The sequence below is a fragment of the Hibiscus syriacus genome, unplaced genomic scaffold (assembly GCF_006381635.1).
Source record: "Hibiscus syriacus cultivar Baekdansim isolate YM2019G1 unplaced genomic scaffold, ASM638163v2 tig00110418_pilon, whole genome shotgun sequence".
NCBI classification, from domain to species: Eukaryota; Viridiplantae; Streptophyta; class Magnoliopsida; order Malvales; family Malvaceae; genus Hibiscus; species Hibiscus syriacus.
Genome location: NW_024062730.1, coordinates 595,484 through 607,900, shown reverse-complemented (window position 1 = coordinate 607,900; position 12,417 = coordinate 595,484). Strand labels below are relative to the sequence as shown.

At 34.6% G+C, this 12,417-nt stretch overlaps 2 protein-coding genes across 2 annotated transcripts; both read right to left on the bottom strand.

The window, feature by feature from the left end:
• Positions 1-1,143: 1,143 nt before the first annotated feature.
• Positions 1,144-2,531, bottom strand: LOC120124374 (transcription factor ORG2-like). The gene is made up of 3 exons (XM_039143076.1): positions 2,246-2,531; positions 1,794-2,171; positions 1,144-1,363 (listed from the first exon to the last, which is right to left on the bottom strand). The coding sequence occupies exons 1-3, from the start codon at positions 2,507-2,509 to the stop codon at positions 1,283-1,285; spliced, it is 723 nt and encodes a 240-aa protein (XP_038999007.1). The 5' UTR covers positions 2,510-2,531; the 3' UTR covers positions 1,144-1,282.
• Positions 2,532-5,763: 3,232 nt separating this feature from the next.
• On the bottom strand, positions 5,764-8,421 carry LOC120124408 (protein DETOXIFICATION 42-like). Its single transcript, XM_039143097.1, has 13 exons — positions 8,396-8,421; positions 8,178-8,335; positions 7,886-8,095; positions 7,614-7,804; positions 7,381-7,516; positions 7,207-7,303; positions 7,016-7,116; positions 6,735-6,898; positions 6,570-6,641; positions 6,363-6,479; positions 6,170-6,265; positions 5,962-6,083; positions 5,764-5,849 (listed from the first exon to the last, which is right to left on the bottom strand). Exons 1-13 carry the CDS (start codon positions 8,419-8,421, stop codon positions 5,801-5,803), a joined length of 1,539 nt encoding a protein of 512 aa, XP_038999028.1. The 3' UTR covers positions 5,764-5,800.
• Positions 8,422-12,417: the final 3,996 nt, after the last annotated feature.

Below are 12,417 nucleotides of genomic sequence, written 5' to 3'. Positions count from 1 at the left end.
TTGAATATTTCTTCTCAATGTGAATTATAAATTTTCGATAGTAACTTTGGTTTAAGGGTTTCACCACTAACATATAAATAAAAGTTTAAATTTTCAATAAGTTTTCAAAGAGTCAGAGTTTTGAAAAGTCAATGCGACAGATCGGATTCGTATCCGGGTCGAGTATAAGTTGGGGGTGTTACATAAAACCTCGCGCTTATTAAACAAGTGCTCTAACCAACTGAGCTACGAGAGCCTGATGTTTTGTTTGATTTCAAAAGTATAAGTACTGTATTTCTTGTTTGTGGTCCAATAGAAATGGAAACTATAATAAAAAAGATTTTTAGAAGTAGAAGGGGAAAATGTGGGAATTGTTTCTGTGGTTTGAGAAAGGAATAGAAGAATTTTCATGAATAACAAGAAGTAGAAATATAATATATTTCACTGCAGCTCTGACATCTTCCATTTCTCTGCTTATTCTTAGCTCTTCTTCATCAGTAAAACATTTAATTAATTCCTCCCTGCTGATTAGAAATCCTCAATGATTCTTCCAAATCAACCTCTCCACCTGCTCCTGCAATTCTGGTATATGTTTCACTGCATGCGAAACCCTCCCTCTAAAAGCTCATATATCGTTTGATGTGAATGGTTATATATATTAAAACAAATATATATTAGATATAGAAATTTCTAGAATCTATGATTTTCTTCTTTTTTTTTAAAAAAAAAAATAAGCAACACACATCTCTATCACGATGTGATAACTTGGTCTATAACTCTAATTATGCTTTTTTTTATGGGGGTTGGGGGAATTTGTGAGATCTTATCCAATGGTCATACAGAAACCGACCAAAGTTTATTAAATTATATTTTTCTTTTATAATGTCATCAACTTGTTCTTAAAATACTGAATTGATATCCACCACAAGAATATACCTATTTAAATATGAGCCTTTAAGAATATACCTATTTATGGTACAATCTCCAATACTCAAATTCTAAATTAAATAATCTAAAAATATTTTTAATAGTCTTTTTTTTAAAAAAAATACGTATTACCCTTACTTTTAAAGCTAATGTCAAAATGACCCTAAATTTTATTTTCAGTATTGCAACAAAGCAGAATAACATCACCTCCCTTTAATTCCCATGAGCTTCACGACCCCTTAGCCTTACCCCCAATTAAGATCATATAAAGAGAACAAAATTCCCTTCAATTAATTGCATAAAAGTAGTCATTTACATTTAGTTAGGGATATAACTAGAGATTAATTATGGAGTAGCAACCCTTCTCTATTATCTGTCACACAATTAATGTCAAGACCTTCTTCCTCACTGCCTCAATATCTGATTCCGTTAATTGGTAAGTCGTTCCCGGTTCCACCTGCACAATCCAAGCATTGAAGTTAGATGACAAAACAGTTTTAATCACTCAAAATTTAACATGCATAATGTACATGAATATAACATGAAATATCTTCAAATATGGAGATTGTAGGTCGTAGACGATTTATTTTTTCTGGTTTAGATGGAAAGTCACGATCGATTGTTCTTAAGTAGAACAAAAACGATGAAAAGTGCAGGAGAGAGAGATGGTTCAAGAGATCGGGATCCTCTTGTCCATTGTGTCAACCCTCATTGTTATTCATAGGTTGATAAAGTAAATTGATCAGGTTATTATACACAGAGTTTGCGGTGATGGATTTGACAACAGTTTAATTAAAAGACTGCAATTGTTCGGAAGATATGAAACTTTGTACATCTTGATAAATAGAAAGGATCCAGAAGAGGGTAAATTGTATGTATGTATGTACCTGAAGGTGAATGATATAGAAGATCATCCCTCCGAATGACGAGAAAGAAGAAGCACCCAATAGGAGGAACCCTCGTTGCTCCAAGAGATGCAAAATCTCAGACAGTTGAGTTTTCTCAACTTCATCTCTGTTTATTGACATCTGAACCGCAGCTTCACTATCGCTAAGCCGATTCACGGAAACCGCAACGCCACTTAAAAATCTCCCATTTCTGCTGCTTCTTTCCTCTCCTTCATCGCTAAAACATTTAGTCCCACCCAGCTGAGTAATCCTCAACAAAAGCTCCTCCTTCTTCTGAACCAATCTCTCCAACTCCTCCTGCAGTTCCTGTATGTATTTCACCGCATACGAAACCGTGGCCGGAAAGCTCAACTTCTTCTGCAAGCAAAACGAACAAATCCATGAACTACATATCCATTTACATTTAAGGCTCTTGTACTGTAATCACATACCATTCGTTTGGCCACCGGCAGCAACGACCGGAGGGACGAATACAAACCGTTGACCTTCTTCCTTCGTTCGCGCTCGCAAGCGTTGTGGTTAAGCTTCTTGGCCGTGAAGGGGTCGAAGCTGGCTGGAGTGAAGCATGGGGATTGAGGAGAGAACCGAGGGAATGAGCCTATGGTATCAGGGTCTTGATAGATATAGTTAAGTTCATGGCCGATGGGATTGAATAAAGGCCAGTTTGGGGTAGGAAAAGGGGCCAATGCACACATATCGGACTGCTTTAATTTTCTTGCAACTGTTGTTTCTTTATGACAGTGGAATGATCATTGACTGATGTATATATAACTCAGAGGCTTATATAATTTGTTTAATATATGGAGTTGGTGTATTCTATCAAATTTGGTTTTAGGAACTTCTGTAATTGTATACATAAAACATTATAATAATGAAAAATTATCAATTCGTAATAGTTTTTTTCTCTTTGTAATTATGTTTGTGTGACACGAGAGTGCATGTGTTTGAGGAGGTATGTATGCGTGTATGTCTACATCTTTATCCACGTACCGCATGCGGAAACCGTCCAAACTCTTGTGAATATAGTCAATTGACCAGGGGTGTTTGGCTGCTATCGTAGCTCTTGTTAAGGGTTTATTAATATTGTCAGATGTTTGAAAGTATTTAGAACATATATTATTTTATAATCACTTTAGTTTAATAAAAAAATTGAAGGATACTAGATATAGTTATACACTTAAAAAATTTGAATTCTTACATGATTTAAATATATTCTTTTATATTTTTTATCGATTATCTAATTTTGTATGCTTCAAATTTTATAATTCTTACTTTTTTAAATTAATACTTTCTAATATAAAATTTTGTACATATCCCAATTGATCAAAATCATTTGTTGGTGTACCAAAAAGAATAAGCCATTAATTCTTAAAATATGGCAATCAAATTAAAAAAATACTCAGAAAAATAAATATTTAATTTATATTTATTTCAGATTAATAAAAAAAAATTCGGAAAAGATTTTAAAAATATATATAGAGTAAGTGGCAGCGGGTGAGTGTCATGCATGAGATAAGCACGAGCCAAGAGTAGGGTTGCTATGCGCAACATCAAGAATATCGTGTGGAGCCAAGAGTGGCTCCGATTGGTGACAAAATCTTTTATTAAATAAATAATAAAGGGTTTGTGATAAAATTAATTTTCAAATTGGGAGGAGACAGACTCATTTTTGCTTCTAGAAGCGTGACATCACATGAGCAGGAAATGCACGAAATTTATTACACCAAATTAAAGAACAGATACAATATGAATTTAAATGAATTTAACAGTAAAATAAAATGTTACTTTTTATTAAAGATTTAAGTTTTAAGCAGTTGTGTTCGTATGATGATATACATTATTAATATATTAAAAAAAAATTAATCAAATATTATCTCATAATAGCCTCAACTATTAAAAGAAAGGCTTATAGTAAAAATAAGTATTTAAACTATGTTTTTTAGGTACTCAAAAAATTATTTTTCGACCAATAAAATGTTGACACATCATATAAAATTAGGTATTTGTTTTGAGTAAAAAAATTAGGAACTTAAAGCAAACAAAAGTATAGTTTAAGAACTTGTTTTGACAAAAAAAAATCGAATTACCTAAAGTGATTATATATAACAATTTAAATACTTAAAAAAATCATAGTTTAAGTCATCTTCTTTAACCCTAATATATATATATATATATATATATATATATATATAATATATAATAATAATAATAATAATAATAATAATAATAATAATAATAAAACCTAAATTTTAGAGATAAAAACTGAATTTTCAAGCGATGGGGATCGTCTATCAAGAAAAGAAATAAACTTGGTGGAGCTTGAATGTCATAATTTATTGAATGACATAATTTCAAGCTGCTTGTTATTTTCCTAATTAATAACTCAATTTTCCAACAAATAATATGAGAGACTGATGCGACTTTCATATAATATTTCATTTGATATTGAAAACACATCAAAACTTGAATCATTTGGGTCCTCAAACTTTTCATTCAGACCAATGAGGACAATAATGTTAAATGCAAATTCTTTTACGACATTTGGTGGAACCAATCATATTAATGAAATCATTTTATGTAATAGATAAAGAATAAGCATACACCAACATCATTACCCTTCACCTAAATAAATGATTTCTTTTATTTTTGTTATTATTGCATTATTAAATAAATTTAACACGATTATATATAATATAAAGATAGAAATAGGGGTGCTTAATGAGTTAAGTAGCTCGTGAACAGTTCGAGCTCGACTCCAGTTGACTCAACTCGAGACCTTAACGGAAAAAAGTCGAACAAAATTCAATTCGACTCGATAAGTTCGCGAGAAGCTTTTTATTTTTTTTTAATTTTTAGTCGTTATTTTTAAAAAAATATTTCATTCAAAAATTACTAAGAACTAATAGATAATAAAAACATGATAAATAAATAATTTATTAATTTATAGTATTAGTATATTTAACTTATAGTTAAAAAAATAAGATAAAATTTTAGTGAGTTTAACGAGCAATGAGTTTAATGAACACGAGTCGAGCAACAAATTTTTTTAACGAGCACAAATCGAACAAAATTTTAACGAGCTTAACGAGCAACGAGTTGATTCAAACAATAAATTTTTTTAACGAGCACGAGTCAAGTATATTGCCTAACTCACGATCAACTCGCTCAATAAGCACCCCAATATAGAATAGATTAATAAAAAATATTTTAATGCAAAATTATTTTAATATATGTTATATATTTTAAAATAAAATTAATCATATTTAAATTTCAAAATACTTAATTAATATATTAGAATAAATAATATTCTTTTGCTTGAAAGTTTAAATTGTTTTTTCTTATACTTGAAAACATAAAACAAATCAATACTGTAGACAAATATTTTCTCTTCCTTTTTAGCCTAACATCATAGTACATTTTTTTGTAATATAAAAGCAGGGACTGACGAAATTTTAAAATTATTATATATTTTAATTTTTTATGTATTTTTTATTAAAAATATATTTTCATCTCTTGAAATTTTATAAGTTCAAATTTACGCTCTAAAATTTTAAAAGTTAAAAAAAAAAATCCCTAATCCGACCCAATATACAAATGTTTATGCGCTTCAAAAGAATTCTAGTCAGATACGGATGAAGGCTATTAAAGTTATCAAAAACATAGAGGATAATTTTATAGTACGACAACATAATATATGGCTAAGGAAAGACACTATCAGAAATGTTAATGTTTTTTCTAACATTTCTGGTAAAGCGTTACCTAAAACATTATTTTTTTTCTATAAAAAATATTAATTTTGTTATCTAATTTCCGGTAAAAAAACGGGTAAAAAAATAACATTTAGATAACATCTAATATTAATATTTTCGGTAGAAAAAATTATGTTTTAAGTAGCGTTTTACCGGAAATGTTAAAAAAATATTAACATTTCTGATAGCGCACTTCCTTAGCCGTATATTAGTTATGCCGTACCTTAACATCCCAAGTTACATGATGCCCCTCAGAAACTTCCAAGGCCCTGTTCCTGTTCCTATCCTGCAAATGCACCATACATTTTTTCAGTTTTAATTCTCTCTACGTTACTCGGACTTGAATGTGTGTGTGTTAAATACGAATCTCGTCGTCGTACTGGACATGGAAAATTTACCTCCAAAACCCAGCAAACGCTCGAAGACTCATATATATCGTCAGAGCTATCCAGAGTCCGATGAATCCGTGACTTTTGGAGAAGATGCATAGGCATATAATGCTGACAATCGCTACAAGAACCTGTTCGAAATCGACAAGTGCTTCGATTAGAGTCGTTAAATCGAGCTTTTTCATGGATGTCGAATGGAGATAATACGTAGACTTGCCAAGGATAAGGCAGAATATGCAAAGTCGGATGCTCCAAAGTTGACACCATCGAAAACAAATGCTAATGAATTGATGGGCTGAGTTGCTGCAACAAACTGATCAGAAACCGGAGATTAACGAACATTAGGTCCCGATTTCGGATGATGTTTCGGGTTTGAAAGTAGGAAGGTTGAAATTTGATATGGTACTTACTGGAATGCCTGTACCGATGAGTAGGAGGACATCAACATCTTTTGTAAATATTTTCGCTCCGAAACTCAGTCCTCCGCCAAGAATGACTGCAAGTATCAACCCTAGAACCAATCCTAACTACACCCAATGTACATAGACTTTTAGGAATATCAGGAAGTCTCACTCGCTGTTTACGGTACTATGAATATGAATTAGGATATATGTCACCTGCAATACTCGAGACGCGGTGGCCGTTGCCTTCTCATAGTCCTTTTTCGCAAACGAACTTGCAAGTATTGCCTGGAAGTACCAGAAAGCAGTTAAATTACAATAATGAAAGCGTTTATCACTTCCAAAACGGCAGAACAGCAGCAAAAATGCAGTCATTGTTACCTGTCCAGCTACGGCCAACCCGTCGGCAAGAAGAGAAGTCGCCAGCCAAACCTGCAAGCATACTTGAAATGCAGCCATGGATGTCGATCCCAGTCTGGCAGCCATCGACGCTGACAGGGTGATACAGAATGTAACAGCCATAACCCTTATTAACAATAGGAAGCCTGAAGTCGAACATATAAATGGTAAGGGATGTGTAATTCGATCTACTCGAAAGTACAAAAACTCAAGTGAAAACAATGTCGATATTTGAGACTGGATTGAAGTGAAATTAAAGTTACCATTCTTCAGAAATCTACCAAATTGTAGATGTTTTAAACTAGGGGGTAAGAGGTAAACTTGACTCATTAGCTTCCACAAGAGTATTACCGAAATAAGGTACCTGCAATTACCATACACATTAACAGGCAAATGAATGTGTATATATAGCATGATAAACCTATCGCTGGTCGATGATTTGGATGTAACTTACTGAGATATCACATGAGCAATGGCTGCACCGCTGACACCCAGACGCAAAACAAACATAAATATCAGGTCCAAAATGATGTTTGTTACATCTCCTGCAACTAAGATTAGGACGAGAATCGTTTAAAAACAGTCGGTAGATTGAAACGGTATCTGAAACTCTATTAATAGGATATACCAGTGGCATATAAAGGAGTTTTAGTGTCTTTAAATCCTCGAAAGACACCCTGCATAGCTAACGAGAGAAGAACTGCTGGAGCACCTAGTGACCTTAATGTCAAGTACTGCTGTGCAGGGTTTAGCATAGGCGAATCCTACACAAATCGACAAATCCGATGTCACTAATATTAAGACAACAAAAATAGAGGTTCGAGAGACCGTTGTCGTTGTCGTCTCAATCTGAGTACTTACTGAACCGATTCCCATGAAGTTCAACAGAGGTTTTGCTCCGGAAATCAGGAATATGGCTTGGAGGAGACCAAGGATGCCACCAATAACCAGTGCTGATGAAGCTGATGGAATGTGCCTTCTTTCAGGTTCAAATTTATCAACATCAAAGCAGCTTCCATGTGTTTTCGGTCGGCCAAGACCGTCATTAGCCTCTAAAAGATCATAACAGCAGAGAATTACCTAAGATTCTCATGTTCAAACTTTTTAAACGAAACCAATCAGAACAATCATACCCGTTTGCGCCAGTAACTCATTGCTTTCGGTATCTAAACATGAACCTATTTCCAAGCAATCACTTTCTTTTGCTTCGGAGCTCGCTCTTCCGATCGTATCTTCCTCGGCCACGAAAGAAGTCGTGACGCTAACGAGAGGGAAAATCGCAATTCTCGAGACTTGATTGAACAAGGCAATAGAGACTCCCACAGCAGCAAGTTCAACAGCACCTACATGAATCCGATAAAGCCTAGTCCAAGTCTTGCCATGCATAAAACAACATCAACCGGTACATAACATGAAAGAACATACCTATTTGGCCGATGAATGCAGTGTCGACAAGAGAAGCAATAGGATCGGCAGTCAAAGCAAGAGCTGCAGGCAAAGCAATCTGTGCAATCTCCGATCCGAGCTCGTCCAGTTTAAAAACATGTCTTCTCACATAATTGCAGAATACCAAACACCAAATTCTCAGTTCATTAAAACCATTGTCGATCAATTTATAAATAAACAAGTTTTATTATAAATGCAAGCAAATCAAATTCTGGGAAAACATGCCTGATATCCCTGAAGAAAATAAAAATGGGAAATCTCATCTTAACAACAGAGGGGTATAGCTCATTTTCTTCAGTCATCATTGCTGTTGAACACCTGGGGGGAAAACATAATAATTTATAATATATTGAACAACCTCTATCAGCAAATTTTCCACAACAACCGGAAGAAAAAAAATCAAGAACCATAAATTTTCGTACCTAACTCAAATTCCAGAAGAAGCATCATATTAAACCGAGCTAGTCAAAATCACTCGTCAAAACAAAATAAAAGGGCACAGAGAAACTTTGCCAGCAAATTTGGGGTGGTATCACTATCAGAAAGAAGAAAGAGAGGGAAGAACAGTGTGTGGTAGAGTCTAGAAGGATGCATTTCGTCTTGTTAGAAATGAAGACAGAAGTCTTGTAAAGAACACTAGAAGAAAAAAAGAACGGGCTCTCTTGTGCATGTTAGCAGGTCTATCGGAATCTGAGATTCCCGTCGTCTCTCCGGTGGTTTCATCAGACTTTCCTTCCGATTCCTCATCCTGTCCTTTTCCTTTCTTCATAGCGTTTTGGAGTGGAGGAAATTGTTCGGGTGTTCATCTTAGAGTATTTTTCACCGAAATCGCGTGAAGGGATCCCATCAGTTCAACCTCCTCCAGAGGTATTTGATGCTGGTATTGCTGAATGAAAACTCTCATTGGTTGGACAATTTTTTGGAACTGCCTCTAATTTTATTTCTATGCAAAGGATTGTCAATAATATTTGGAAGAAGCCACTACAAAGAATTCATGTTAAGGTTAGTTTAGCGGGAAATAACCTCTATATTTTTTTCTTTCAATTTCAAATCGGTTAGAGATTGAGTTTTAGAAAATGGTCTCTGACACATTATAAACAAACCTTTGATCCTCAAAATGGGAACCAAACTAAAAAAGATTCGACTTTGACTTATCGACTATCTCAATCTGGGTTCATTTATATAACGTACCTCTAGAATTTTTCTCGAGAATAGGATTAAGTTACATTGCCAGTGCTATAGGAGTTCCATTATCTATGGATTTAATTACTGGCAAATCAAGACTTCAATTTATAAAAATTTACATTGAAATTGGGGTGAATGAAGAAATCCTTAAATTTGTGGATGTCATTCTCAACAATGAAAAAGCAACATCAATTATTGTTGAAGTTCCCTGGTTACCCTTGTTGTAGAAAATGCAAAATCTTCGGATATAACGAAAAAAGATGCTTAGAAAAATCTCCTAATGTCCCAGAAACTTTGAAAATTCGAAGAAAAAAGAGAGGAAATATTTCTTCCCTGGAAGTCGAATATATTGGCGGTATTGATGCCCTACAGGAACCGGTTCTTCAAGATCCTAATGTTGCACCGCAAGTCCAAGCTGCAGGAGGAGATCAATCGAATTCGGCCCTACCTTTCACATTGGAGCGAGACAATCAATTGAAAAATTATGTGCATTCAACGCATAAGCAAATTGGAAAAGAATTGGTCCCCACGACAACAAATGTCCAAGCTACAGGAGGATACCAATGAATTCGGCTCCACCTTTCACATTGGAGATCAGATAGATAACCAATTGAATATCCAAGTGCATGCAACGAATAAACAAATTGAAAATGAATTGGTCCCCACGGCAATAAATACATCATCGAAAGTCCAAGCTACAGGAGGAGATCAATTGAATTCGGACCTACCTTTCACATTGGAGCGAGATAATCATGCAGACAAGCTATGTGCACTCAATGAATCAATAGTAGAACATGAACTGTAAAGAACCGACTCTATTGGGACAACCGAAGAAAATTCCAACATTTTAATTCCAAAAAGGAGAAGAGGACTGCCAACAAAAGTTAAAGAAAAAGGCTCATTCACTGGATCGCAAAACAAATTTGAATTGCTCAAACAAGTGGACAAAAATCCACCAATCATTGAAGACCAAGGGAGGAAAATTCGAACAACCTCTCAAGGTGTAGCAGATTTGATTAATGATCTCAAAATAAAAAAGAAAGCTCACCTAGACAACGCAAAAAGTCCAACATGTCGTGCTCAGGGGTTACAACGGACCCTCATTCTCTCTGATTAGTAGTTTTCTGGAATATTAGAGGATTAAATAATCCTCTAAAACTAGGAAAAGTCCTACAAATGGCTTATCAAAATAATGTAGACATACTGTGCTTATTGGAGACCCGTGTTAAATTGGAGAAATTCGTGGAAATTTTTAATTCCAATTTTATGGAATGGAATACATGTTTAAACTACGAATTTGCTTCAAATGGGAGGATTTGGATTCTTTGGAAAAAAGGCTTAGACATGTCTCTTTGCTAAGCTTCAGCTCAGTCCATTACCATCAGAGGCTCTTTTAAGGGTGTTCCCTTAATCATTACAACTATTTACGTAAGCAATGATGGTATAATTAAAAGGCAACTCTGGCAACATCTACGTGAATTGGAAACATATTTTGGATCCTTACCTTGGATCTTAGGGGAAGACTTCAATTTCATCTTGCAATCGAAGGAAAGCTCATACTTCGAGCTTATGGGTCCATCACTAACACTAGACATGAAGGATTTTCAATAAGTCACTCAAGATCTCTCAAGATCTCCACCTACAAGACCATCCTTTCTTTGGTCCATTATTCACCTGGAGTAACAAACAACAACACACTTTTCTTGCAAAGAAGCTTGATAGGGTGCTTATCAATCCAACATGGGTAAACACATTCCATAACTCATTTGTTGAATTCTTTTCACCTGGTGCATCAGATCATTGCATGGCACTAGTTTGGATCAGTAGAGAGACTCAAGCTAACTGACCAAAACCTTTCAAATTTTTCAACTTCTGGACTCTTCATCCTAATTTATTAAATGAAGTTCGATAGTCATAGAAACCATCCATTCAAGAAAACCCGATGAAGGTCCTCTTCCTAAAGCTTAAACGTCTAAAACCATGCCTCAGAATCATAAACAACGAATGTTATAGTGATATTTATTCTCGGGTGCGTCAGAAGGAAAAAAAGCTTGAACAACTTCAACTATCAACTCTAAGTGGAGAAGGCATTAAAGGAAGAGAGCTGATTTTACAGAATGAGCTCTTATCCCTTGAAGAAGCATAAAGAATGTTCTTAAAACAAAAGGTCAAAGTTCAATGGTTAAAGGAGGGTGTCAAATGTACAAAATTCTTCTATTCAATTATCTCAAGCAAAAACAAAAAAGACATCATCCGGATTCTGGTTGATGACCAAGGTAGAAGTTTTGAAACCTTCGATGAAATGGCTTCCGAGGTTACTAATTTTTACTATGGTCTTTTAAGTATTGCGGATCCTAGGGTAAAAAATTGTGATCCTAATCTTCTGAAAGATCTTATGCAATTTAATTTGCCATTAGATTATTCTTCTAATCTTGTAAAGGAAGTTACCAGTGATGAGATCAAAGAAGCAATTTTCAACCAGGGAAATGACAAAGCTCCAGGTCCTGATGGATTCACTCCATACTTTTTCAAAACATCCTGGTATGTGGTCGGAGAAGACTTTGTAAAAGCTATTAAATACTTCTTTCAAGAGACATTCATCCTTCCGACGTTCAATGCTACTACCATTGCGTTGGTTCCAAAAGTCCCTAATCCCAACAAGGTTAGAGACTTTCGGCCTATTTCTCGTTGCTTTGTAATTTACAAGACAATCACAAAGATCTTAGTCAAAAGGTTGACTACATTACTACTAGGAATAATATCTCTCAACCAATCAGCTTTCGTCAAGGGAAGAAATATTGTTGACAACACCCTCTTTGCTCAAGAACTGGTGAGAGGATATGGAAGGAAAACTATCTCTACAAGATGTGCCTTGAAAATAGATCTACAAAAGGCTTTTGACTCTCTTAACTGGGGTTTCATCTCTTCCATCCTTAAGGCTTTACAGCTCCCTAATTCTTTCATTGGTTGGATTGAAACCTGCTATACTGAAGCAAGATACTCTATTTCTTTCAATGGAAGTTTGATTGGCTTC